The 25,500-nt window shown below is 38.5% G+C and overlaps 1 protein-coding gene across 4 annotated transcripts in view; it reads left to right on the top strand.

The window, feature by feature from the left end:
- LOC126347693 (probable glucosamine 6-phosphate N-acetyltransferase) overlaps positions 1-25,500 on the top strand; it is an 87,706-nt gene that overhangs the window by 14,929 nt on the left and 47,277 nt on the right. For 3 of the 4 annotated variants that reach the window (XM_050002297.1, XM_050002296.1, XM_050002295.1), the window contains exon 5: positions 8,184-8,245. In XM_050002297.1, the coding sequence (XP_049858254.1) occupies positions 8,184-8,245 (62 nt within the window). Of the gene's footprint in view, positions 1-8,183; positions 8,246-13,119; positions 13,558-25,500 lie in introns of those variants that run through there. The other variant, XM_050002294.1, reaches the window with a different exon arrangement.

Here is a 25,500-nt window from a genome sequence, read left to right as displayed (position 1 = left end):
ACACAAACTGAAGGCAGGATTTGAAGATTTTAAAATCCTTCTGACAAGCATGGAAGGGAACTTGCCTTCTGCATAACTGATTCAGTGGGTAAGGAATAAAAGCTGCACACGGGATAACCTGACCATAATTTTGCCTAAAATGCTTGAAGATCTTTCAGCAGCTAAAGAATTGATTGTGCATTGCCATTATGTACTATTGTGTGGGCCAGAGGTCCTCTTTATTAACTATGTAGTCGAGGTACGCAACGGGTGGCTAGAAAAAGGAACATTTTGGAAAAGTACACTTCACGTCTTTGTTGTGATTGTCACAAAAATGGTACTCCATGTGTCAATTTTTGTTGTTGTTGGTATGATCTGTTACCAAAATGTCATACACGTATTATATACTGTAGGGAGTCCTTGTAATGATCTGTTCAAAACATCTAAAATATGGCAAGTGCACTACCAACTACAAATAGTAACATGTTGCACTGACAGAGAGCCAAAAGTGGTGTTAAACACCATAATTTTTCTGAAATGTTTATCTACAGAAGCTGAAAAATAAGCTTTACAAAAAAAGTTGAATTCCAGACAATTTACAAAAGAGCTCTTCTGGACACGGCAATGGGTATGGATCTACTTCTGCTTGTGTGCACTGACTGTAAGTTTAAAATTGCCACACAACTGAAGGGAGACATCTTGCTTTCATACTGCCACCAAAGGAGAAGTCCAATGGGTAAAAGAGTTGGGGGAGGGGCAAGTGCTTGTTGCTATCCGATGTGTCCAATTCAAGCTTAACTTTGTGTAGAAGTATTAACCAACTTTGATGTGTCTTAAAGAGCTGTGGCACCACCAAAGGTTCCAGCATTACATGAACGTAAGACTTTTAAGTCTTCTCTATACCCAGCTCAAAAAATGCTTCACATGGCACTGAAGGTTGAGTAGAATGCAGAGAATATTAAATAGAAAACTCAAGTGTGGAGTATAAATACAGTCCAAAAATGTTCTCTACAGAAGGGTTTATAATCACCAGGAGAGGCAGTGTCAAAGGTACATAGTTGTTAGGTGAAATCAAGCAATAGAAAATCCAGAAGGAACAATGACAGTTTTATAAAAAGGATAGATTGCTACTCACCAAATAGTGGAGATGTTGAGTTACAGACAGGCTCAGTAGAAATACTGTGAAACAAGTAAGCTTTCGGCCAAAAGGCCTCCTTCCAAATTAGGCAAAACACACTCACACGCACACACAAACATGCGCCCGCATGCTCTCTCTCTCTCTCTCTCTCACACACACACACACACACACACACACACACACACACACACACACACACACACACACACACAAGACCACTATCTCTGGGTGTGAGACCATACTGCGAGCAGCTGCTGATGATGAGAGAAGCAATCGAGATGGTGGGGGTGAGGAGGAGCCTGGGGCAGGGAGGGTAGGTGGGGTAAAGTGCTGCTTGTGGAAGCATACGAGAATGAGGTGATATGGAAATACTGTGTGGCTAGGGCCTCCCGTAGGGTAGACCGCCTGGTACAAGTCTTTCAAGTTGACGCCACTTTGGCGACTTGCATGTGGATGGGGATGAAATGATGATGATGATAAGGACAACACAACACCCAGTCCCTGAGTGGAGAAAATCTCTGACCCAGGCGGGTTTCAAACACGGGCCATTACGTATGACATTCTGCTGTGCTGACCACTCAGCTACCAGGAGCGGTCAAAGTGGTGAAGAGGGTTAAGACAGCTAGGTGCAGTCAGGAGGTTAGATGGAGGGTGGGGCGGGTGAGGGGAGGAGTGGAAAAGGAGAAAAGACCGGGTGCATTGGTGGAATGGATGGCTATGTAGAGTTGGATTGGGAGCAGGGAAGATGATAGATGGGTAAAGGAGAATGACTAATGAGGATTAGGCCAGGAAGTTTGCGGTAACATTGTATATATTGCAGGGAGTGTTCCCACCTACGCAGCTCAGAAAAGCTAGTCTTTGTAGGGAGGATCCAGATGGCACAAGCTGTGAAGCAGACACTAAAAAGAAAAGCATTATGTTGGGCAGTGTGCTCAGAAACTGAGTGGTCCAACTGTTTCGTGGCCACAGTTTGTCGGTGGCTATTCGTGTGAACAGACAGCTTGTTGGTTGTCATGCTCACATAGGACGCAGCACAGTGGTTGCAGCTTAGCCTGTAGATAACATGACTGGTTTCACAGGGAGCCCTGTGTGTGATAGTATGGATGATGCTTGTGACTGGAGAGGAGTAGGTGGTGGTGGGAGGATGTACTGGACAAGTCATACATCTAAGTCTATTAAACAGGGATATGAGACATGAGGCAAGAGGTTGGAAGGTGGGGTTGTGTAGGGATGGATGGGGATTTTGTGTAGGTTTGGTGGGTGGTGGAATACCACTGTGGGAAGGCTAGTGGGTAGGACAGTTCTCATTTTGAGACACAACGAGATCTTGTGGAAACCCATATGGAGAGTATAATTCAGTTGCTCCAGTCCTGTGTGGTACTAAGTCATGAGGGGCATGCTATTTTGTGGCCAGATGATGGGACTTTGGGAGGAGGAGGGGAGGGGGTGACTGTAGTGATTAGGCATGGGAGATCTGTTTCTGTATGAGGTTGGGAGTGTAATTGCAGTGCATGAAGGCCTCAGTGAGATCCTTGATATATTTTGATCGCTGCAGATGCAATGGCTATGGTTGGCTAAGCTATATGAAAGGGACTCCTTGGTTTAGAATGGGTAGCAGATGTCAAAGTGCAAGTATTGCTGGTGGTTGGTGGCTTGTTGGGTTGAGGAAGACCAGGAGAATTGAATGGAGGAGACAGTATTGAGGTTCTGGAGGAATGTGGGTAGGTGTCCTCACCATCAATCCAGGTCATGAAGATGTCATCAGTGTGAATGTGGACCGGAGGGGGGGGATTCTGGAAGAATTCCTCTAGATGTCCCATGAATGGGTTGGCATAAGATGACATCATGCGGGTGCCCATTGCCGTACCCTGGATTTGTTTGTATGTGATGCCTTCAAGGAGAAATAATTGTGGGTCTAGGTATAGTTGGTCATGGTGATGAGGAAGGAGATTGTAGGTTTGGAATTCATTGGGCATTGGGAAATGTGGTGTTCAATAGTGCTGAGGCCATAGGCATAAGGAATGTCTGTATAGAGGGAGGTAGCTTCAATAGTGACAAGCAGGGCACCGGGTGGTAAAAGAACAGGAACTGTGAAGAGTCACTGGTTGAAATGGTTGGTACCTTTTATATAGGAGGGTAGGTTATGGGCAAAAGGCTGAAGGTGTTGGTCTAGGTTGGTGCATAAGTTCATAGTGTTTTTCCATAAGTTTAATAAACACAACATATACACTCTCTTGTCATAAAGATGACTCTTTTAAGTTGTAGACAGGCACAATTAAAAGACACTTACGCATAAGCTTTTAGCCACAGCCTCACCAGAAAAAAAGATAAATGCCCACCATTCATTCACACAAGCAAGCACATCTTATGTACATACGACGAAGGTTGTGGCTGACAGCTTATGTGTGTCTTTTAATTGTGCGTGTCTGCAACTTAAAGTGTCATATTTGCAGTAAGTAGCAATCTAGCTTTTCCTACATGGCTGATATTCCAAACTGAAGTTTCCGTTGTTTAGTATATTATCCTTCACTATTTACAGCAATCTGCCAACACTGGGGTAACTTTTCAATTCCATGACTGTAGAAATCTCATGGTTTTAATGCGAAGAACTCTTCAAGCCATGTTCGGAGTACATTTTCATCTGGAAAGGAATTTGCTTGAAGGTTGTTCGATAGAGAGCAAAAAGATGAAAATCTGTAGGCACAAGATCAGCTTAGTATGGTGGATTCATAATGACTTCCCAACTCCTGTACAGCACGAGTCTAGCAGAATACGGGTGGGCGTTATGGAGCAGCATTGCTTCACATAGTCTTCCTGGTCCTTGATCTTGGGTTTTGTCTGCAAGACGTCTCATTTATTGACAATAATGGTTAGCAGTGATGGTTACACTTCAGGGAAGCATTTCATAGTACACCATACTGTCGCTGTTCCACCAGATGCCTAACATTATCTTTAGTAGATGTGTACGGGTCCTTCTATGGGGAGTTGCTGCTTTGTTTGGGCTCACCTATTCTTTTCTTTCCCTTATGTTAGCATAAAGACACTATTTCTCGTTACCAGTAATGATACATGATAGGAGTGGTTAGTCTTGTTGCTTATAAGCCAATTGATGATGAGCAAGCAGAGATGCATACATGACCACCCTCTGATTTCGGCTTAGAGGATGCAGTATCCATACATCCAATTTTTTCACCTACTTTATTGCGTGCAAATGTCACAGAATGGTGGCGTGATACAGTTTATCACATCTGCCAGTTCTAGAGTACGCTGACATGGAACTTTGTGGATAAAAGCATTTAAATGATCTTCATCAAACCCCAAAGATCTTCTTGAACATAGAGAGTCAGTAATGTCAAAACGATCCTCTTTAAATTGGAAAAATCATTTTCTTGCAGTGGCATTATCTCCAAATGTTTCGCAGCTGGCTTCACTGCTGTCACGCACATACTGAAATCAAACAGAAGAATATGCCAGGAATTTCTGCTCTAATATATTTGACTGAAAGTTGCACTTGAGCTAAGCATGGAATAACATAACTTCCATATACCCATAATTTTGGTTGCACATTGTTCAGTGGCAGAGCACCAATACTGAAATATGTGAATAGGTTTATCTCAAGACTGACACATCAGTGTTAGAGAGAAAAGTAACTGGCACTTCTTGTAATTCTGCTTGTAATGGTATTTTCCTAGGTGCTCCTACATGATAACTCTCAATCACTGTTAATATGAATTGGCGAAGGATGTCACCTGATGCCTATTGTAGTTTAACACAGCTCTGCATTATTCTCTTTACGAAGACATCAATGGAATTCCGTTTCACAATTAAGAGACTCATGGTGTGCATATGATGTGAAACAGCCTGAACAAGTAGGAAACGAATAAAACTGCTGCAACTGGCACATCAGAACAACATGGGACAGTGCACAATGGGACTGTCTAGCTGCTGCCGGGCATGACTTTTTTATCACCTTAGGGTCCGACACAGAAGCCTAATGCACTGAGTCTGTTCTTGCCATAGCCATACTCATAGCAGAAATTTTGAAATCAGAGAAAACATCTGCTGTGTAACTGTTGAGATTTCAAAGGCAAGTGTAAGAGAGAGATGTCCGATTGCCACATCTCTATCAGGAGCCAGATGCATTGCATCTCTATTTCAACTCTCAGCATAGGATCATTCACATTCACACACTTTCAAATTTCCACTTTTAAGTTTACACATGTAAATTTATGCATTCTGCATAAACCGTGAAGTCAGACAGTCCACAAAGCATAGCTTTATGTATTAGATTTGCAAAGTTGCAAAACCCCTAAATAGGCTGCTACTATGTGCATCCTGACAGAAAACGTTCCAAAAGTAATGCAAAAATATCTGATAGGAGCAGCACCGATGGGTCCAGCAGCAGATCTGACTTTTTAACTAAGTGACGCAGTTGAAGATTGCTCAACAACAAAAACATTCACTGACAGTCTGGACACTTAATATCTCTTGCTGAAAGTGCAGCACTAGCCATTTCTGGTACACTTTTCAGTCTTCCTGCTTATCATTGAATGATTGTAAAGCTGGAATAGTCCACAATGCTTGTGACCGGTGGAACACTGAACTCGTCAAAAGGCTTATCAGTTCTTGATGTTGATTGAGTTGTTGCTGCGACAGTCCAAAAAACTTTGCACCTGTGATAGTTGTGCCTTTTGATACAAAAGTACTCTCCTCATTACCATTTTTGTAACTTGCTCTTCTACAGCAGTAGCCACTTATTACATGTGCATAAGTAGACAGCAACATAAAAAGAAAGAAAAAAGAAAAATGAATAAGTTCGCAATAAAATAAAATTATTCTATTCAATCAATACATTTGCTGAAGTTATTAGATGGGGTCCTTTTTGTCATCATGCTTTGCTCACCTTTAAAAGGCAGAAAGTATGTTGAACAGTTCTGTCAGGTTACTTCCTTCCACTATAAAATCCATTACACCCGTGAAAGATATTAGCAGAGGGTATCCTTCAAGTATTAAGATAACATTTCCAAGTTAGAGGTAGGTGTCTATGTCAACTTGCTAGGCTGTTTCAGGCATTCAGATTTGCTTATCTAATGTTACCATTCAGTTTTTGACACAATTCTTCAGTCTTTTACTGCTGCATATAATAAAGCTGTAAATGTACTGTTGTTACTACAAAGCTTATTTAATAAAAAGTGTGTTGTGTGACATCCTCCAAATATCTGTATCACCCTGGAATACCTATTAGGTATTTGATTGTGTTATAATGTCACAAGTCAGGCACGGAAAGAAAAATGGATAAATATTACGAAGATCGTGTATCTTAATTGCAACTAATCCTACATCATTATTCTGCTCAAAAGTTTTTAAATGGGTAACTCCGTAAGTTACTGTGTATGGGAAGTTGAAGTATCTTTTATTCTACAAATATTTTGATGTTAAACATCTATACTTTTTGGAATGGTACAAACAATGCCTGCCAACATATGATGTGTTGTGCCTAGAAGGTAACCAAGCAGTAAAATCCTCATTGCCCCAAGCAATTTGGGAGAAATGTTACCTATGAACTTTCTGAAGTAGGTTCATAACAACAGATGGTCTAACATAAAGCATCATTGTAAGTTGAATGAACTCGAAAACTTATCATTATCATCATCATCATTATAAATTGTTCGACTCACTGCTGTGTGTCTCCATCCCTGACAGTTGCTTCTCTTAGAGCCTGCTGAAGAGGTGGACTGGTTATCTTCTTGATTCGATCTAACCACCTGTTCACTGCTCTCCCTTGTGCTCTCCTGCCCTCAAATTTTCCTTCCGTGATTATTTTCTCCACCTTTTCTCCCAATAAGGCCAAAGAACTGGAGACTTTTATGTCTGATACGAGAAGAAAGATGCCTAGAGATATTAAATTGCTCAATAATGGCCACATTAATTTTTGTTTTGGTCTATTTTAAGCTTGGCATCCTGCACTAGCACCAAAACTCAAATGCATCAATATGCTGCTTATCCCTAGCCTTGAGGGTCCCTGTTTTGCATCTGCAAAAGTAGATCGAAAATAAGTGTTTCACCAAGCTAGATATTTCTGCTGTTCATTAGCACTCTGTTCTGTCAGATCTTTGTGAGCTGCTTAATAACTACTTGCCCTAGTGTGATCAATCTTCTTATCTCATTTTCACAAGTTCCCATGTTGTAGATGATTGACCCAAGATAGGTGTGAAACAGTGCAAGACTTTCAGTTCCCGTAATTGGCCCAAGAGTTGAACCTGCATTACTCGATCAGTCATGAGTTTGGACTTGGTGAGATTGATGTTACCTTTTTTAGTAATGTGCCAATTGAACAGAATTCGGCATTATATTTCTCAGGTGGACACCCAACAACTCTTCAATCAGTGCCAGACCAAGTAATGGTTCGTAAAAGGGCCAGAGGTGAACCAATGTGTTAAGACTTGCGAAATTTGCTGTTCTCTTCCTCTTGAATAACTCATCCAATTGTTCTGAAATTGTAATCATTTGTTTGTGTGAACATGTACAACACATCAACCGATTTCTGTCCCATTTAGATAACACCTTTGTGGTGTATCATTATTTTCATCATTTAGTGTATATCAAAAGCTTTAGTAAATAAATGTCTGCTTGTGTGTGAAACAACAGACAATAAAGTACAGCAGGGCAATGAGACAGTTGAAGTGACAAAACGTAGGTGCTGTTTCTTTGTCGCTTTTAATCTCACTGCATATCCATAAGTAGGTTTTAACACTTGTCTTCTCACAAAGCTGATATTATAATTTCTTTTTCTTTTTTCCTCTTGCTGAAAGAGTTCTATAAAGCAAACATTTAACATTCAAATTTTTCTTTTCTGATTTGAAGACATGATCTTTCTGGTTTTGACTCTTAATCTAACACAGTTTGACCAGTGTTTATTACACATAGTGTGCTTTCAAATTGATTAGGAGAGGAATATTACTGCAAATGTTGCATTTGTTTAGTTTTAATACTTCCCTTTTGGTAAGGAGTAGTTAATTTGTTTTAGATTTCTTGGATTTTTATAAAACGGTATTATTATTTACAGCGTGGCCGTTTGGAAGATGTTGTTGTAAATGATACGTATCGTGGAAAACAACTTGGTAAACTGTAAGTAAATCATATACTTGACTAATCCTTTTTTTTTTTATACTTAGCTGATTGTCTATAATAAAAGACTTTTATTCTTATATTATAAGGAAAGTTGTGGCTGTATGTGAATCATTTATGAGTAATTGAGACCTCTCAGTGAATAGCAGAAGTGTTGAGTGTCACCAGGCACACACAAAACAGAAAGAAAACTTGCTAGCTTTTGGAATAAAATCTTTTTCTAGGAAGAGTACACAAACACACACACACACACACCTGTCCCTACATTATGCCTGCTGCTCACACAATTTCAGAATTACATTTCGGCAGGTGGACTAGAGTGGGATGGGTATTGCATTGGATGGGGTGAGTGAAGGGAAATAGAGGTGAGAAGAGTGGTTGAGGATGGACAGCTAGTGGCCTGCAGGGAGGCAGCAGTTTTGCTGGCAAGGAATGGAGGAGGGAGGGATGGTAAGTGGTTGGGGTAGGCGTGTAATGTACGGGAATTGGAGCAGGTGAGGTGCAGTGCACCCACTGTACCTACACCCTCTACCCAACAATTTTCCCATCCTCTGTCCTGTCATCATCACCCAGTCCACACCTCCCTCCCCATCACTTTCCTCATTCACTGCTTCTCACTAGCTCAGGAATTCATGTATCATGTTGATGCCCATAGTTGATTAATAACATTTGTTGCTGCAATGTATGTACTTGCAAAATGGCTTCTCCACCACTCTTTGTGTTTTGGTAAAGAAATGTACCTAAAGGGTGCTACAGTGAAGGTAGAACCTAGGAAAATTAGTAATCTAATACCATATTTTCAAGTTTGTTAGCGGAGTTAAAATATAGAGTAAAACCAGTTGAAGAAAGGTATGGAAATACTCCCTGGAAGGACACCGTAATTCATTTTGAGTGGTGGCAGAATGCTTGAGTGAAAATGTGTTCATCATTATTTAGCTACTAATACCAAGAGTATTTAACATAATAAAAAGGGAAGTGGATGGAAAACTTTCTATCTTGAAGTAAATCAGCCTTAGACAGTAAGTTTAACAGAAACAGGCTCTTTGATGTTAAACAATTAAGAACAGTGAGTCATAGAAAGCATCATTGGTTTATTGTGCTGACCACATGCACTACTGTCATGTGAGTACTACCCCCCTTTTCCAGATTATCCCATGATATTAACCCTTTTTCATCCCTTCACACTCTTTCATTTTTCTTGCTCTTTGTCCTGAGCGAGACCGCACAGTTGTTACAAGCACTAGACACACATTGGGGTGGAGTAGGATCAGATCCCGAACTGACAATTCATATTGAGGGTTTCAGTGGTTCTTCCAAGTCTTTTAAGGTGAATTTAGTAAAGTTCCTTATACATGGCCATAGTATATGTTAACTATTTTATTTTTGTTTTTCTTTAATTGTAATACTAAGACATCTTCAATATCCTTGTGAAAGAGGTCTACAGACAAATGAATACTACTACCACTACTACAACTACTACTACTACCACTACCACCCCCACCACCTCCAGTAGTAGTAGTACTTTAAAAATGCAAGAAATTAGTGTAAATCAACAGCAGTTAAAACAGAGGTTCAAATTACATTACAAGAAGTTTCTGTCAGCAGCTGGAAAAAATACAAATCATTCAGCAATGCAACTCGTGACACAATACGCAGTACTGCAGGAGCTGCCTGCATAAAGAAGGAGAAGAAGAAGAAGTAGAAGAAGAAGAAGGAAGAAAGAAAGAAAAAAGACTGTACATGAGAAGATCTTGCTGTATTTTGCAGTTGTATTCGTGGTAAAATACTAGATAACACGTGAAAAAGTGTGAAACGTCAAAACATAAAACAGAGAAAAAACATGACAGATTCACTTTACAAACCGATTTTTCGAAGGAATGCAAATTATGATAGTTTCATCTATCATTATGATAATCATTTTTATCATTTGACATTGTACACAGCTTCACCTCACTTTTTTCTGAACAGAAACAAGGAATATATCATCACTGTATTGAGAAAACTACACTGAAGTGCCAAAGAAACTGGTATAGGTATGTGCACTCAAGTACAGAGAGATGTAAAGCGGCAGAATACAATGCAGCGGTCGGCAACACCTATACAAGTTAAGTGTCTGGCGCAGTTGTTAGATCGGTTACTGCTGCTACAATGGCACGTTATCAAGATTTATGAGAGTTTGAACATGGTGTTATAGTTGGTGCACAAGCGATGGGGCGCAGCATCTCCGAGGTAGTGATGAAGTGGGATTTTTCTTGTATGACCATTTCACAAGTGTACCGTAAATATCAGGAATCCAGTAAAACATCAAATCTTCTTCATCATTGTGGCCAGGGAAGGATCCTGCAAGAACGGGACCAATGATGACTGAAGAGAATTGTCCAACGTTACAGACGTGCAACCCTTTTGCAAATTGCCACAGATTTCAGTGCTGGGCCATCAACAAGTGTCAGAGTGCAAACCATTCAGCGAAACATCATCTATATGGGCTTTCGGAGCTGACGGCCCACTTGTGAACCCTTGATGACTGTATGGCATAAAGCTGTATGCCTCATCTGGGCCTGTCAACACTGACATTGGACTGTTGATAAGTGGAAACATGTTGCCTGGTCCGCCGAGTCTCGTTTCAAATTGTGTGGAGCGGATGGACATGTACAGGTATGGAGACAACCTCATGAACCCATGGATCTTGCATGTCAGCAGGGGACTGTTCAAGCTGGTGAAGATCAGCGTGTGCAGTTGGAGTGATATAGGACACTTATACGTCTAGATACAACTCTGACAAGTGACACATATGTAATATCCTGTCTGATCACCTGCACCCATTCATGTTCATTGTGCATTCCGACATACTTGGGCAATTACAGCAGGACAATGCAACAGCCCACATGTCCAGAACCGCTACAGAGTGGCTCCAGGAACACTCTTCTGAGTTTAAACACTTGCTCTGGTCACCAAACCCACTAGACATGTACATAATTGAGCATATCAGAGATGCCTTGCAACGTGCTGTTCAGAAGAGATGTCCACCCCCTCGTACTCTTTGGATTTGTGGACAGCCCTGCAGGATGCATGGTGTCAGTTCCCTCCAGCACTTCTTCAGACATTACTCGCGTCCATGCTGCATCATGTTGCAGCCCTTCTGCATGCTCACGCGATATTAGGCAGATGTTCCAGTTTCTTTGGCTCTTCAGTATAATTCCTTGTATTTCACTTCAAGAAAATTGAGCTTGCTTTGTAGGTCCTCTTCTTTTCAACATTTACTTTTTTGGTCAATAGGAAGCAAGGAAGGTTCTTTAGGCTGGGAAGATCAGCTTGGACACCACAGTATTTCGTTTTATTTCATTGTGCTGCACAAAATGTAGTTAAATTCTAATGAATTAAACTAAAAATATATTGTGACGGTTCTTTGTAATTAACAACCACCCCTTTATTTGTTACACATGACGTTCCTTGAATTCTTAGCTCAGTATTGTTATTCATGTTCCGAATATTGCCTTTCTTTTCCACCATAAGGCAAAGGACACCAAAGACTAATGTTGGGACTACCTGAAGTGAAGTAAAATAGGCTAGTGCTTACTGCATGTCAGTAAGAGAGTGAGTTACATGTGCTCAGCACATTCATGATGTCACAAAAAGATGAATATACACACTGTGAAAGCTAGTGTGCTATTTTGAATTATGGAGGCTTCTTTGCTGCTTCCAACCCATCTCAAGTTATTAGTCAAGGCACATTCAACAGCTTACAGGGAAAAGAGCAAAAATATCACATTTTGGCAGTTTCAGTGTTTCCCATCTCCAATCTTCAATTAGCAAAGAGAAAATACACAATGTCTTGTATATTCCTTGCAACAGGTCACAAACTGCAATGACGTGAGCATTATTTTTCATTTTTGTACTATGATTCTTTCATCCCTGTCATACCATTGCATTTTTCCTTCTCTCTGTTTTGAAAAACAAATTACACAGCTATGGGCTTATAAAATTAAATATTTCTGGCTACTAGTGATCACAATCTTTAAACTTAACATTTTAAACACGAGACTCTCATGGTACCATCTGTTAGTCTTTATTTTTCTGGTTCTATACCAACTCTGTCATTTATTGGTATTCCGTTTGTACCATCAGCTTATGTTTTCTCTCATCTCCCACCTCCCACAGTTCCCTACATGTATTGCCTATTGTGTTGGCAAACTTCTGATATACTTGCTTGGGATTTCTCAGCTACTGCAATCCACTGTGAAAAAAATAACCTATGCCGTATATGTTCCTCTTGACCTGGGATTCAACCTATTCTGTATGTATACTGTTGGACATGAGATTCTGTGTGACTTGTTCCATTGTGTACTGGTTTTAAAAATTGTTTCATACCATGCTAGCTTTTACATTTTTAAGAAAGAAAATCATGCTGATAGTTCAAAATTGAGAATTTATTTAATTAATTTGTTGCCTCATGAGACAGTGGTCCATATTGCAATTTTTCTTGATTGTTGTCAAAACACGTATGCAGGTCTTCACCCTTTAGTGAAATAATTAACCTAAGTTTATAGGAACAGTTAAATTAATGGCTTCGTGCTATTCTTTCCGGTACTTTTTTTTTTAAATAGGAGCCACCAAGTAATGTACATAGCACTAACAACTTATAGTTAGTAAAATTAATATTGGGAGGAGGTGTATTAAATGGCAAAATTTAAAGTTTATTATTACTGTGTCAGCCATAATAACACTAAATAAAGATGTGCATCTTCATATGTGAGATATTATTAGCTGTAGAACATGCCCTTAAAGTGGAGGTATCATCATAAAATAATTTTCTGAGGGTTTTGTGTTATTTGGACAGTGTATCTCACTTTAAAAAAAAAAATTCTCCATTACAGAATTGTGACAACCGTTGCATTGTTGGCTAAGACACTGAACTGCTACAAGATCACCCTGGAGTGCAAAGACAAATTAATACCGTTTTATCAAAGCATAGGCTATGTTCTGGAACCTGGGAATTCAAATTCTATGTCGATACGTTTTGATGCTCCTCAAAAAAAGCACACCCCAAATGCTGCTGCAAAATTATAAGTTTATAAGTTTCCCAGATATAATAGATGTAACACTTTGTAACAATTGTACTTAACATTCTCCTATTGGCATGTGTATTTTGAAATTTAATGTTTATTTAATTTCATTTCTTTGATAATCTGTCAATTTCAATTGAATAGAGGACACTAATTTGTTGACTTTTTATGTGCAGATTTATATCAGCACAATATCTGTAAATGCTTGTGAATGATTTTTGAATTAAACCTAATGTCCTGCATAGCAAATTACTTTTAATTTCTTTCAAAATACTTCTAACTTTCTTTTTTTACCAGAGTGTATAGAGTGGTAAGTATTGCACTATAAGTGTACACAACATCAGATAGTTTTTTTCTATATATGTCTTGTTAATGTCATGTAGTTGTTAGAGTAAAGGACAAGGACAGTGTTCTGTTCATGGGTGATTTTAACGCCAGGATTGGAAATCGAACAGAAGGGTATGAAAAAGTTGTGGGTAAATTTGGAGAGGATATGGAGGCCAACAGGAACGGGAAACAACTCTTGGATTTCTGTGCCAGTATGGGCTTAGTAATCACAAACTCCTTTTTTAAACATAAGAACATTCACCGGTATACTTGGGAAGGCAGGAGAACCAGATCTATCATTGACTATATAATAACAGACCAGGAATTCAGGAAGGCTGTGAGGGACACACGTGTATTCAGGGGATTCTTTGATGACACTGATCATTATTTAATCTGCAGTGAAATTGGGATTGTGAGGCCGAAAGTGCAGGAGGTCAGGTCCATATGTAGGAGGATAAGAGTGGAGAAACTTCAGGATACGGAAATCAGGCACAAGTACATAACAGCGATCTCAGAAAGGTACCAGTTAGTTGAATGTAGTCAATTACAGTCATTGGAAAAGGAATGGACAAGGTACAGGGACACAGTACTAGAAGTGGCTAAAGAATGTCTTGGAACAGTAGTGTGTACAGCAGGGAGAAGCAACAGCTTGGTGGAATGACACAGTCAAGGCAGCCTGTAAAAGGAAAAAGAAGGCGTATCAAAAATGGCTACATACTAGAACTCAGGTAGACAGAGAAAGTTATGTTGAAGAAAGAAACAAAGCCAAACAGATAATTGCAGCATCCAAGAAGAAATCTTGGGAAGACTTTGGAAACAGGTTGCAGACTATGGCTCAAGCTGCTGGAAAACCATTCTGGAGTGTAATTAGCAGTCTTCGAAAGGGAGGTAAGAAGGAAATGAGAAGTATTTTGGACAGGCCAGGAAAACGGCTGGTGAATCCTGTGGATGCCTTGGGCAGATGGAGGGAATATTTTGAAGAGTTGCTCAATGTAGGTGAAAATTCAGTAATGTTTCAGATTTCGAGGTAGAATGGGATAGGAATGAGGATGGAAATAAAATCACATTTGAGGAAGTGGAGAAAATGGTCAATAGATTGCAGTGCAATAAAGCAGCTGGGGTGGATAAAATTAAGTCGGGACTCATCAAATACAGTGGAATGTCAGGTCTTAAATGGCTACACAGGTTAATTGAAATGGCCTGGGAGTCGGGACAGGTTCCATCAGACTGGACAAAAGTAGTGATCACACCAATCTTTAAACATGGAAACAGAAAAGATTGTAACAACTACAGAGGTATCCCTTTAATCAGCGTTGTGGGTAAAATCTTCTCAGGTATTGTTGAAAGGAAAGTGCGAGTATTAGTTGAGGACCAATTGGATGAAAATCAGTGTGGGTTTAGGCCTCTTAGAGGTTGTCAGGACCAGATCTTCAGCTTACGGCAAATAATGGAGAAGTGTTATGAGTGGAACAGGAAATTGTATCTATGGTTTATAGATCTAGAAAAGGCATATGACCGGGTTCCTAGGAGGAAGTTATTGTCTGTTCTGCGACATTATGGAATAGGAGGCAAACTTTTGCAAGCAATTAAAGGTCTTTACATGGACAGTCAGGCAGCAATTAGAGTTAACGGTAAATTGAGTTCATGGTTCAGAGTAGTTTCAGGGGTAAGACAAGGCTGCAACCTGTTGCCGCTGTTGTTCATATTATTTATGGATAATATGTTGAAAACAATAGACTGGCTGGGTGAGATTAAAATATGTGAACACAAAATAAGCAGTCTTGCATATGCGGATGACTTAGTTGTGATGGCAGATTCGATTGAAAGTTTGCAAAGTAATATTTCAGAGCTAGATCAGAAATGTAAGGGCTATGGTATTAAGATTAGCATCTCCAAAACGAAAGTAATGTCAGTGGGAAATATATATAAACGGATTGAGTGCCAAATAGGAGGAACAAAGTTAGAACAGGTGGACAGTTTCAAGTACTTAGGATGCATATTCTCACAGAATGGCAACATAGTGAAAGAACTGGAAGCGAGGTGTAGCAAGGCTAATGCAGTGAATGCTCAGCTACGATCTACTCTCTTCTGCAAGAAGGAAGTCAGTACCAAGACTAAGTTATCTGTGCACCGTTCAATCTTTCGACCAATTTTGTTGTATGGGAGCGAAAGCTGGGTGGATTCAGGTTACCTTATCAACAAGGTTGTGGTTACGGATATGAAAGTAGCTAGGATGATTGCAGGTACTAGTAGATGTGAACAATGGCAGGAGGGTGTCCACAATGAGGAAATCAAAGAAAAACTGGGAATGAACTCTATAGATGTAGCAGTCAGGGTGAACAGGCTTAGATGGTGGGGTCATGTTACACGCATGGGAGAAGCAAGGTTACCCAAGAGACTCATGGGTTCAGCAGTAGAGGGTAGGAGGAGTCGGGGCAGACCAAGGAGAAGGTACCTGGATACGGTTAGTGGGGTCATGTTACACGCATGGGAGAAGCAAGGTTACCCAAGAGACTCATGGGTTCAGCAGTAGAGGGTAGGAGTCGGGGCAGACCAAGGAGAAGATACCTGGATTCGGTTAAGAATGATTTTGAAGTAATAGGTTTAACATCAGAAGAGGCACTAATGTTAGCACTAAATAGGGGATCGTAGAGGAATTTTATAAGGGGGCTATGCTCCAGACTGAACACTGAAAGGCATAATCAGTCATAAATGATGATGATGATGATGTCTTGTTAATTATGCTGAGCAGCACTGATTTTGTGTGTACTCATAAATGTCAAAATTAGATTACACTAAAAATAGTTCATAAAGCTTGCAGTGGTTTGAACTACGTTCATTTTGTGGCATTGAAATGTAGAATGGAAAGGAGAAAAAAAAGACATTAATGGGGAAATATGCTAGTTATAATCATAGTTCTGGGGCTGTACAGAACAGAGGAAGGATGATTGGAGGTGCTTATATGATGATGTAAATAATGCCTTTTGCATAGAAGGGAGTAAAATACTTACAGGAATAACTCCTATATTGGGATTCATTTGTAGATGTCTTTATTATAAGCTGGAGCAGCTGCGTAAACAGTTTCTTACATCATAGTGTTTCTAAATAGCATAGCAGAGAAAGACGAGAGGTGTACTCATAAAAGAATAGTTCACTGGAAGTCGTTAATTTTGCACAATTGTGAATCACTTTGTAGTTAGTGATTTTTTATCATAAGTAATAAAATAAAGGCTCTGTGGGTGTTTCTCTTTGTGTGAATGCATTTTAGTGATTAAATAATTGTTTTAAAGCCAGTAGTAAAGAGTTCAGATAGAGTAAAAATGTATGTCGTTATCACATTCCTTCACTATACTTTACTTTACGTGTTGTAAGGGCCTTATCAACCATATGCCTGCTCTATGAGCCTCTTCCGTTTCTGTCTGTACAGTGCACTGTAGCTTTGCCAGTTTTTGTTCAAGGAAATCCTGTCCTGTTTCCAAAGCTGGCGTTGAGTATCCTGACCGTTTCGTATTTTTACATGAGTGGGTTGGTAGCCCTCTACACAACCTCCAACCTGGAGGACCAGTAGTCTTGACTTTGGCGTAGTCTACCCCTAGGAGGGTTGCCTTCACTGCAGGTGAACGAGCCTCTCCTGCCCCTGCTAGTTTTGGTCCACCCCGGGTATTTTATTTCCCCGGTACCCTCTATATGTAGAGAGCATTCCCCTATCCGCCACCTAGAGAGGTGCCCAATGGGGGACTAGCAAACAGCCTTCAGTATATTGCCCCAAATTAAGTATAAAGCTTTGTTTGCACTGAGTTTGAAACATATTTTGCTACAATGTTCGCAACATTGCTAACAGGTAATGCAAGACTCCTAATGTTTGGAACATATTGCAAACACAAGAACAGTTGTCTGTGACTACGTCAGGAAATAGTTGGGGTATCTTGAACTGTACAGGATAGAATTCCAAATCTGGTTGTATGAAAAGCAAATACAGTTAAGAATATTTTCCAATCAAAGAGGCCCCAGTACACCATGTATTAGGTGTTAATACATGATGTGTGATTTAAAAGTAATGGGAATTTTTGTTTTTCTTAAAGAATCTTTATTTAATGATGATGATCATCATCAACAACATCAGTACATTTTGTGATGTTGGAATCACTTCTGGAACTCACTTTTTGTTATGGTGTTCAACTCCTTCAGTGGTTCTGTTTTTGTTTCGTCGGTGGTGGCAAAAGACATCCTTTCATGGATACCTTCAGCCTAGGGAATAGAAAGAAGTCAGTGAATATGGCAGCTGAGGCAAGATGTGGATTTGTTTTTTTGCCAAAAATTGTGAATATGCGTTGAGCGTTATCATGATGCCATTTCCCTAACTCCAATCGTTTTCTTTTGATTGCTTCGTGCAAAAGGTGCATAACCTCCAGATAGTATCCTTTATTGATCGTATGACCGACTCATGATACCAGTATACCCATGTTCTGTCATCTGTTTCAACCTTGTCTAGAAGTTCTGAATTGCTGTCGACTTCATTCTGGTGGGGGGGGACCCTTGATGTGAGCCAAAGGATATGCCGACATCATCAGCAACCTGTCTGGTGGTTAGCCAGCGATTTTTTCAGAACCATTTTCTTTATTTCTTTCACTTTATTATCAGTAATTGATGAGCTAATGTGCTCAGGGTAGTTGTCATCTTCAACTCAACACTCTTTGAAACAGTTATATAACTCATAGAGCCTTGTTACCCACAGTAGATTCCCCAAAAGCTGCAGTCAACATTTCGAGCAACAGTTAATGCAAATTCTTTGCTCCATCTTTTTCTAAAGTAAAATTTCTTCGAGCACTCAAAAGCTTTTATAACTTTTTCCATGTCAGCAATAAACTAAATATTTAAAACAGCCAAAAATGTGAATGTACATCAAGTACATGAGTATCAACAAGATAAAAAAGTTGTAAATTAAATGTATAAAACCTATTAAATTAAAAAAAATACTTGTTAATTTTGTATCACACCTCATATGTCAAAATACATAAAGGCACCAGTTATTGTTATTTGTTAAATTTAATGCAGAAATGGTATTTTTGCTAGGTTTTTCTTTGCATGCAGAACAAAGAAAAGAATCTCATAAAATTTTCAGTTTCACGGTTGATTTCTAAATTATGTTGTTTCCCTCATTTTTGTTTTTCTGCAGTCATTGTATTCTCATTATCTGTGTTAATGCCATGATCTCTCTCACTTATGATTGAAATATAGGCCTCCATAGTATTGCCATATGTATTTAATACTCACATATCTTGCGCTAGTCATACAAACAAGAAGAAAGAGAACTAAAATGGATTTCTGACTATTGTTGTCCAATACTTTGAAAAATAGGACAAGATTAGCACTTAAATTTAAAAGTGTAGCAGATTTGTAATGAGAATTGTCCAGACATCGTACACTGTTGCAGGAACAATAGCATAACACTAATGCTGCAGTGGCAATGGAATTAATTATTTAATAAATTGTAGCTTTCTCAAAGACTTCCAGTACATTCATAAGTGCACTGATTCTGAAAATCCACAGTGCCTCCATACCATTGATTCAGAGTTTGGGAAGTACTTGATAAATTTGAACATCAGGCCATAATCATATTTTATCATTTGCTCCTTTTAAGATCAGTAGTACATGGTACTGTATCTGATTAAATTGCTCTTCAACATTGATGTAAGTCAGTAAATACGAGGGTGGATGTCATTTGCATAAGAAGTTGATATCCTACTGAGGAATATAATGAAAATAGTCTAGGAAAGGATTCGTATCTGTCAAAAGCTAAATATTGTCAGAGTTCTTCAACATACATAAACCTATTGGAGAGAGAGAGAGAGAAATATAGCATTGCTAAATACTGCTGTTACGCGACATATTAAGTGTCTATAGGCTACCAATAGCTTTGAATGGCTTAATTAAAATAAGACAGAAGGGAAAGATAACATCCCATCAGAATTTCTAAAATCATTGGGGGAAGTGGCAACAAAATGACGATTCATGTTGGTGTGTAGAATGTATGGTGAAATACCATCAGACTTGTGGAAAAACATCATCCACACAGTTTGAAAGATAGCAAGAGTTGACAAATGCTAGAATTATAGCACAATCAGCTTAACAGCTTGCACATCCAAGCTGCCGACAAGAATAATATACAGAAGAATAGAAAAGAAAATTAAACATCCATTAGATGGCAAACCAGTTTGTCTTAAGGAAAGGTAAAGCACAATAGAGGCAGTTCTCAGGTCACAGTTGATAGTAGAAGCAAGACTGAAAAAAAATCAAGACACATGCATAGGGTTTATTGGCCTGGAAAAAGTGTTACACGATGTAAAATGATGCAAGTGTTCAAGATTCTGAGATAAGTAGGGATAAGCTATAGGGAATGATCGGTTAGTATACAGTATGTTCAAGAACCAAGACAAAGAATGAAGTGCTCAGATTAAAAAGAGTGTAAGACAAGGATGTAGTCTTTCGCCCCCACTGTTGAACCTATACATCAAAGAAGCAACGACAGAAATAAAAGAAAGATTCTAGAGTGGGTTTAAAATTCAGTGTGGAAGGATATTAATGATAGATTCATTGATGACATTGCAATCCATAGTGAAAGTGAAGAAGATGACCAGATCTGTTGATTGGAATGAACAGTCTAATGTATAGAATATATGGATTGAGAATAAATTGAAGAATGACAAAACTAATGAGAAGTACCGGTAGTAGAATGAGAACAGTAAGAAACTTAGCATCAGGATTGGGGATCACAAAATTGGCAGAATTAAGGAATTCTGCTACCTGGGCAGCAAAATAGCCAATGATGGACAGAGCAAGGAGGGCATAAAAAGCAAAATAGCAGTGGCAAAAAAAGCACTCCTGGCAAAGAGACGTCTGCTAATATCAAACGTAGGCCTTTATTGTAGGAAGAAATTTCTGAGAGAATGTATGTTTGAAGCACAGCATTGTATGTTAGTGGAAAATGGTCTTTGGGACAACAAGAATAGAAGAGAATTGAAGCATATGAGGTGTGGTGGTACAGAAGAATGTTGAAAATTAGGTGGAAATTATATATGTGGGAAACAGTGACAAGAAGAAGGGACATATGATAGAACACCTGGTCCTAGAGGGAGCTGTAGAGGGTAAAAAACTTAAGGAAGACAGAGATCGGAATACATCCTGCAAATAATTGAGGATGTAGGTTCCAGTTGCTACTCTGAAATGAAAAGGTTGGCACAGAAGAGGAATTAGTGGTGGACAAATAAAATCAATGAGAAGACTGATGATTTAAAAAGGATAGAATCATTTTCCTGTAGAGTCAGTATGCAAATTGGAGGATTTGTAACATCATTAAAAGCTTTAAAAAATGAAACAAGTTGTTGTGTAAATCAGGAATATGTACTTGAGACATTTTGCTGAAAAATGTATGACATAATTTTTAACAATGTACAGAATACATTTATGAGTTACCTGTTTAACAAGAGAAAACTATAAACACCCATTTCAATTCATAATTCACTGAAATAAAACAAAAATGTAATAGATGATTATGAAATTAGTTAAATGTTGTTACATGAAATGGCATCAATGAAATTTGTTCAGGAATTTTAAGTGAAATTAACATTTTTGATAAACAAGTTATGAACCTGCATCAGCTGCTTTCCATGAGCTGTTGCCTTAAACATTAGGCTACCTGAACAATAGAAGGAAATGTCATTGCCAGTGAGACTTTAAATAAAGTTTTCTGTATGTAGCAACAACAATGGAGTCACATAGTTCAGTTGGAAATGCAAAGGGCTATGTTGAAAATGTTATCCTGAAAAACAGTTTAAAGAGTGGAAGTTAATATTTATCAAATTCTCAAAAACAAAACCTTATGTAATGATGATGGAATCCTGTCTGAGTTCTGAGAAGTCTGATTTCTAGTGATATGTCATACAAAGTCTACTGAGATTAAATTATGATATTATTAAGCTTCATGTGTAAGAAGAGTGATGAAAATTTAAATAAATATTGTACAGTTTCCATAATAACACCTTATCCAAAATCCATGAGAACAGAGTGGATATTTCAGGATAGGAGCAACAAACAAAAATTAGGACTATAAGCCACTGACTCTCAAGCCTCGTTTACATGTGCAACATAGTTGTCTCATTCGCCTACTTGCGAGAAGTAAATCCACTGCAGTACATTTATTCATGTGATGAATGGTCATTTTTGTTTACACATCAGCGTCAATAAACAGTTTATCGTGAGAATTATCTCCTCTTTAGCCTAACACCTGAATGGTGAAAGTCATTTTATATGAGGGACCATCCTTTTTCAGGAAAAAAATAGTAATGTATGTAGGAATAAACAATAATAATAGAGTTCATTATGGCCCAAGAAAAATTTATTGTGGATGTTCTTGACAAAGATCTATGGTAAATTCTCTGCCCTCCTAAGAATGGTTAGGGTATGTCATCCAAATATTTCCAAACATCTGCATTTATCTGTTTCAGAAAATATGTACATTACAGACATGTCAAAGAACATTTAGAAGGCAGCAAATAGTGTCTTTTTACTTTACCCATTGTATCTTGTTTTCTTCTATGGACCACATAATGTCTAAAATTACTTTTCTTATTAAATGGATCTGACTTTGTCACTTTTAAATAATTTTCATTAATTTATCAGTTATCTTATTTATGCATCTGCAGGGTTTTTCTTGGTGTGGGTATTATAAAACATTAGTACCTTACTGCTCTTTACATTTTATCTGTCATGTGGGAGAATACATGTAAAATAATAATAGTAATACTGGTATCAAGTAAGTTGCTGTGTGGTACATAGACATACACAACACTGTATGGTTTGCTTTCAAGGTACCACTTTTTGTCCTGATTTAATTAAACACTCTTTCACTGATGCACAAGTTCACATACTTGCAGTGACAGCAGTAGCCTCTTGTAGAGGTGGTGCAATTAAGTAGAACCAGAATGTTTAGTTACTGATGGAGTGGTAAATGAGGATAGCAGTGTGAGATATCAAGTTGTATGAGGTATCCAAAGTTACAAGTAGAAATCTGGGGTGAATATGAGGAACTGGATGCTTGCTATGGAGAAAGTGAATTATCTGACTGACGAAGATAGAATGAGTAGAATTCATCTGTGACAGAAGGCAAAATGTTATGAAAGAGTTATAGAAGGTGAAAATAATTAAAAAAAAAAAGTATGTCAGTGTAGTGACAGTAGTAAAGAAAGGACTTCAATCATTTAAAACTTGAAAGAGTCAGTGTAGAATATCTTCTCTTCCCTGTATTTGTTGCTGAAGCAGGAATCAATTCTGACACACCTTGCTCTGTCCAGAAGCTTTTGTGCAGGTCACTTTTTGTAAGTTCGCAAGTATTTTTGATCCGCCTTAACACACAAAGATCAGCGGAAGTCATTAAAGTCCAAATACTTTTTGTTAAGTGCCCAATTACAATTCTTCAACATTAAAAATGGACAATAATTAAAGTTTTCTGCTGTTTAATGGTATGTCTTGCATTTTACTTTTATTATTGCTTCATATTGGAAATATATTCTATATGATGTAAACTATGTAGTATGTGTTTATTTGCAATAATTTTCCAAAATAAGCTCCAAAGCCATTCAGGTTTGTACAACAAACAAAATAACACTGACTACTGCAGCACACAAACAGGAGTTTACAAGCAGGGCAAAATGTGTTGAATTTTTTTGTGTAAATGAAAACTTGAACTGGAAAAGAGTACCGGTAATTATTGAGCATCTCAGATAACTAACTTCAACAACTTGTGTTCTTCTTGTACTTATTAGTTTTAGAAACAAATGAAGAACATCTTAATAATATATGTTAATCATTACTCTCAGTAATGTCCTGTGGCACAGTGGTTCTTCTTCTTCTTCTTCTTCTTCTTCATCTCTCTCTCTCTCTCTCTCTCTCTCTCTCTCTCTCTCTCTCTCTCTCTCTCTCTCTCTTTTTTAGCTCATCACATAAAAAGAAAGTACCAATGGCAGAAAAATGACTCATCACTAAAGCTTTCAGTAGCTGAGAAATGTATTAAACTTGCAACCTGAAGCACCTTTGATTGTTGCTCAGTAACATAGCTGGCTGTAGGAAAGTAAATGAGTACCAAAGGACAATTCTGTCTCTGAATGAGAATGCTGGGGCTCAGGTTTGTCTTCTTGAAACCAACAGAGAGTGAGAGAGGGGGGCAAACACATCTGAAATCTTGACTATAAAAATAGTAGTAGTCAGCAGGATACTCAACAACAGAATTTTGCAGGTTATTTCAAAAGTACTTCAGCCGCCTAAGAATGACATCAGAACAACTTGTATACCGTGTCTGAGCTCAAGATGGCATGTGGGAAGAAGATATACTAATGCATGAAGCATTATCATCAGAACTGAAATTGTAAAACAGATAGTATTGAAGATTTTTGTTCTTCACTTGTATACTACCTATATTGCATTACAAAGTCCACAGTGTCCAAATTTATTCCAGATCTTTATAATGTCACCTATCTGGGGAGTTTCTTATCTCCAGTTTCAAGACATAAAGCTTTTCATTTCGTACAAATCAAATTTTCTAATTCCACCAAGGGGATCAAATAAGTTTCTATATGCAGAAAGGGATATTTATTAATCATGTATGTCTTAATATTTCTTACAGAATGTATTTTGGTCAGTAACTGCAACATCATCAATCTTCAAAATGTTCTTCCTATGACATAGGATGTCTCAATGCAGCCGGCCAGAGTGGCCGTGCGGTTCTGGGCGCTGCAGTCTGGAGCCGAGCGACCGCTCCGGTCGCAGGTTCGAATCCTGCCTTGGGCATGGATGTGTGTGATATCCTTAGGTTAGTTAGGTTTAAGTAGTTCTATGTTCTAGGCGATTGATGACCTCAGAAGTTAAGTCCCATAGTGCTCAGACTCATCTGAACCAGTTTATCTGCAATTTAGGCAAACAGGGTCAAAAGCAAATGAATGTGGTTTAGGTATGCTCCACTAACACAGCCCTTCCTCATTTTGCAGTGTGAGGAAGTGAAAATTTTCTATAAGACTGTGATTACAGTTTTGCTCATGTGGAAGCTTCTTGTATGAGGAATTTTTCTGAATAACAGAGCCTGGAATCAGCTTGGCCAGTTTGCAAACTGATCACACACCAGAAGAGTCCTCAATCACCTCTCAGTCAATATTGTAATTCAACAATCTGTCTTTGAGCCACACATAATAAATTTAGTTGGAGCACTGCAGACTTCGGTTCATTACGCTGTCTGAAGTGTGAATTGGTGAGCAGCTCACCTACATTTGTCTGCCTTCAAGCGATACATAAAGATTGTGTAGGTACTGATACCTGAACAGTGTTAACATATGGATTGGATACTGGATTCCACCCTGGCTGTTTTCTGTAATACCCATTAAGAGGTAATTAAGGGCCTCTTCCTCTGTCTCTTAGTTAAGGCAGCTTCCACAGTTATTAATTTTATACATTTTGCATCAGTGCACTGTTTTTATCCTAAACTGCCAGTAGTATTTGTAGTTATAAAAATAAGGAATCATTATGGCTGTCATGGGGACTGAGTAATCCTGAAATCTGCACTATAATGTGGAGCTCATTTGTACATAAAACAGTCTGTACAGAGTAGTACAGAATACATTATCAAGTTGTGGTGGGTTATCAACTAACCTACTACAATTTGTGTTAATTTAAACCAATATTTTTTTGCATAAGCGACTGTAATTTTCATATGCTTGTTTGTTGAATTGCTTAAAAACGTTCCTCACATTGTCTGCTGTACAGCAAAATATTATCATAAAGTTTCTAGGGGCTGTGATGGACTATTCCTAACTCTTTAGA

The sequence above is a fragment of the Schistocerca gregaria genome, chromosome 1 (assembly GCF_023897955.1).
Source record: "Schistocerca gregaria isolate iqSchGreg1 chromosome 1, iqSchGreg1.2, whole genome shotgun sequence".
NCBI lineage: Eukaryota > Metazoa > Arthropoda > Insecta > Orthoptera > Acrididae > Schistocerca > Schistocerca gregaria.
The sequence above is the reverse complement of the archived record's forward strand: the minus strand, read 5'-3'. Positions and strand labels throughout refer to the sequence as shown.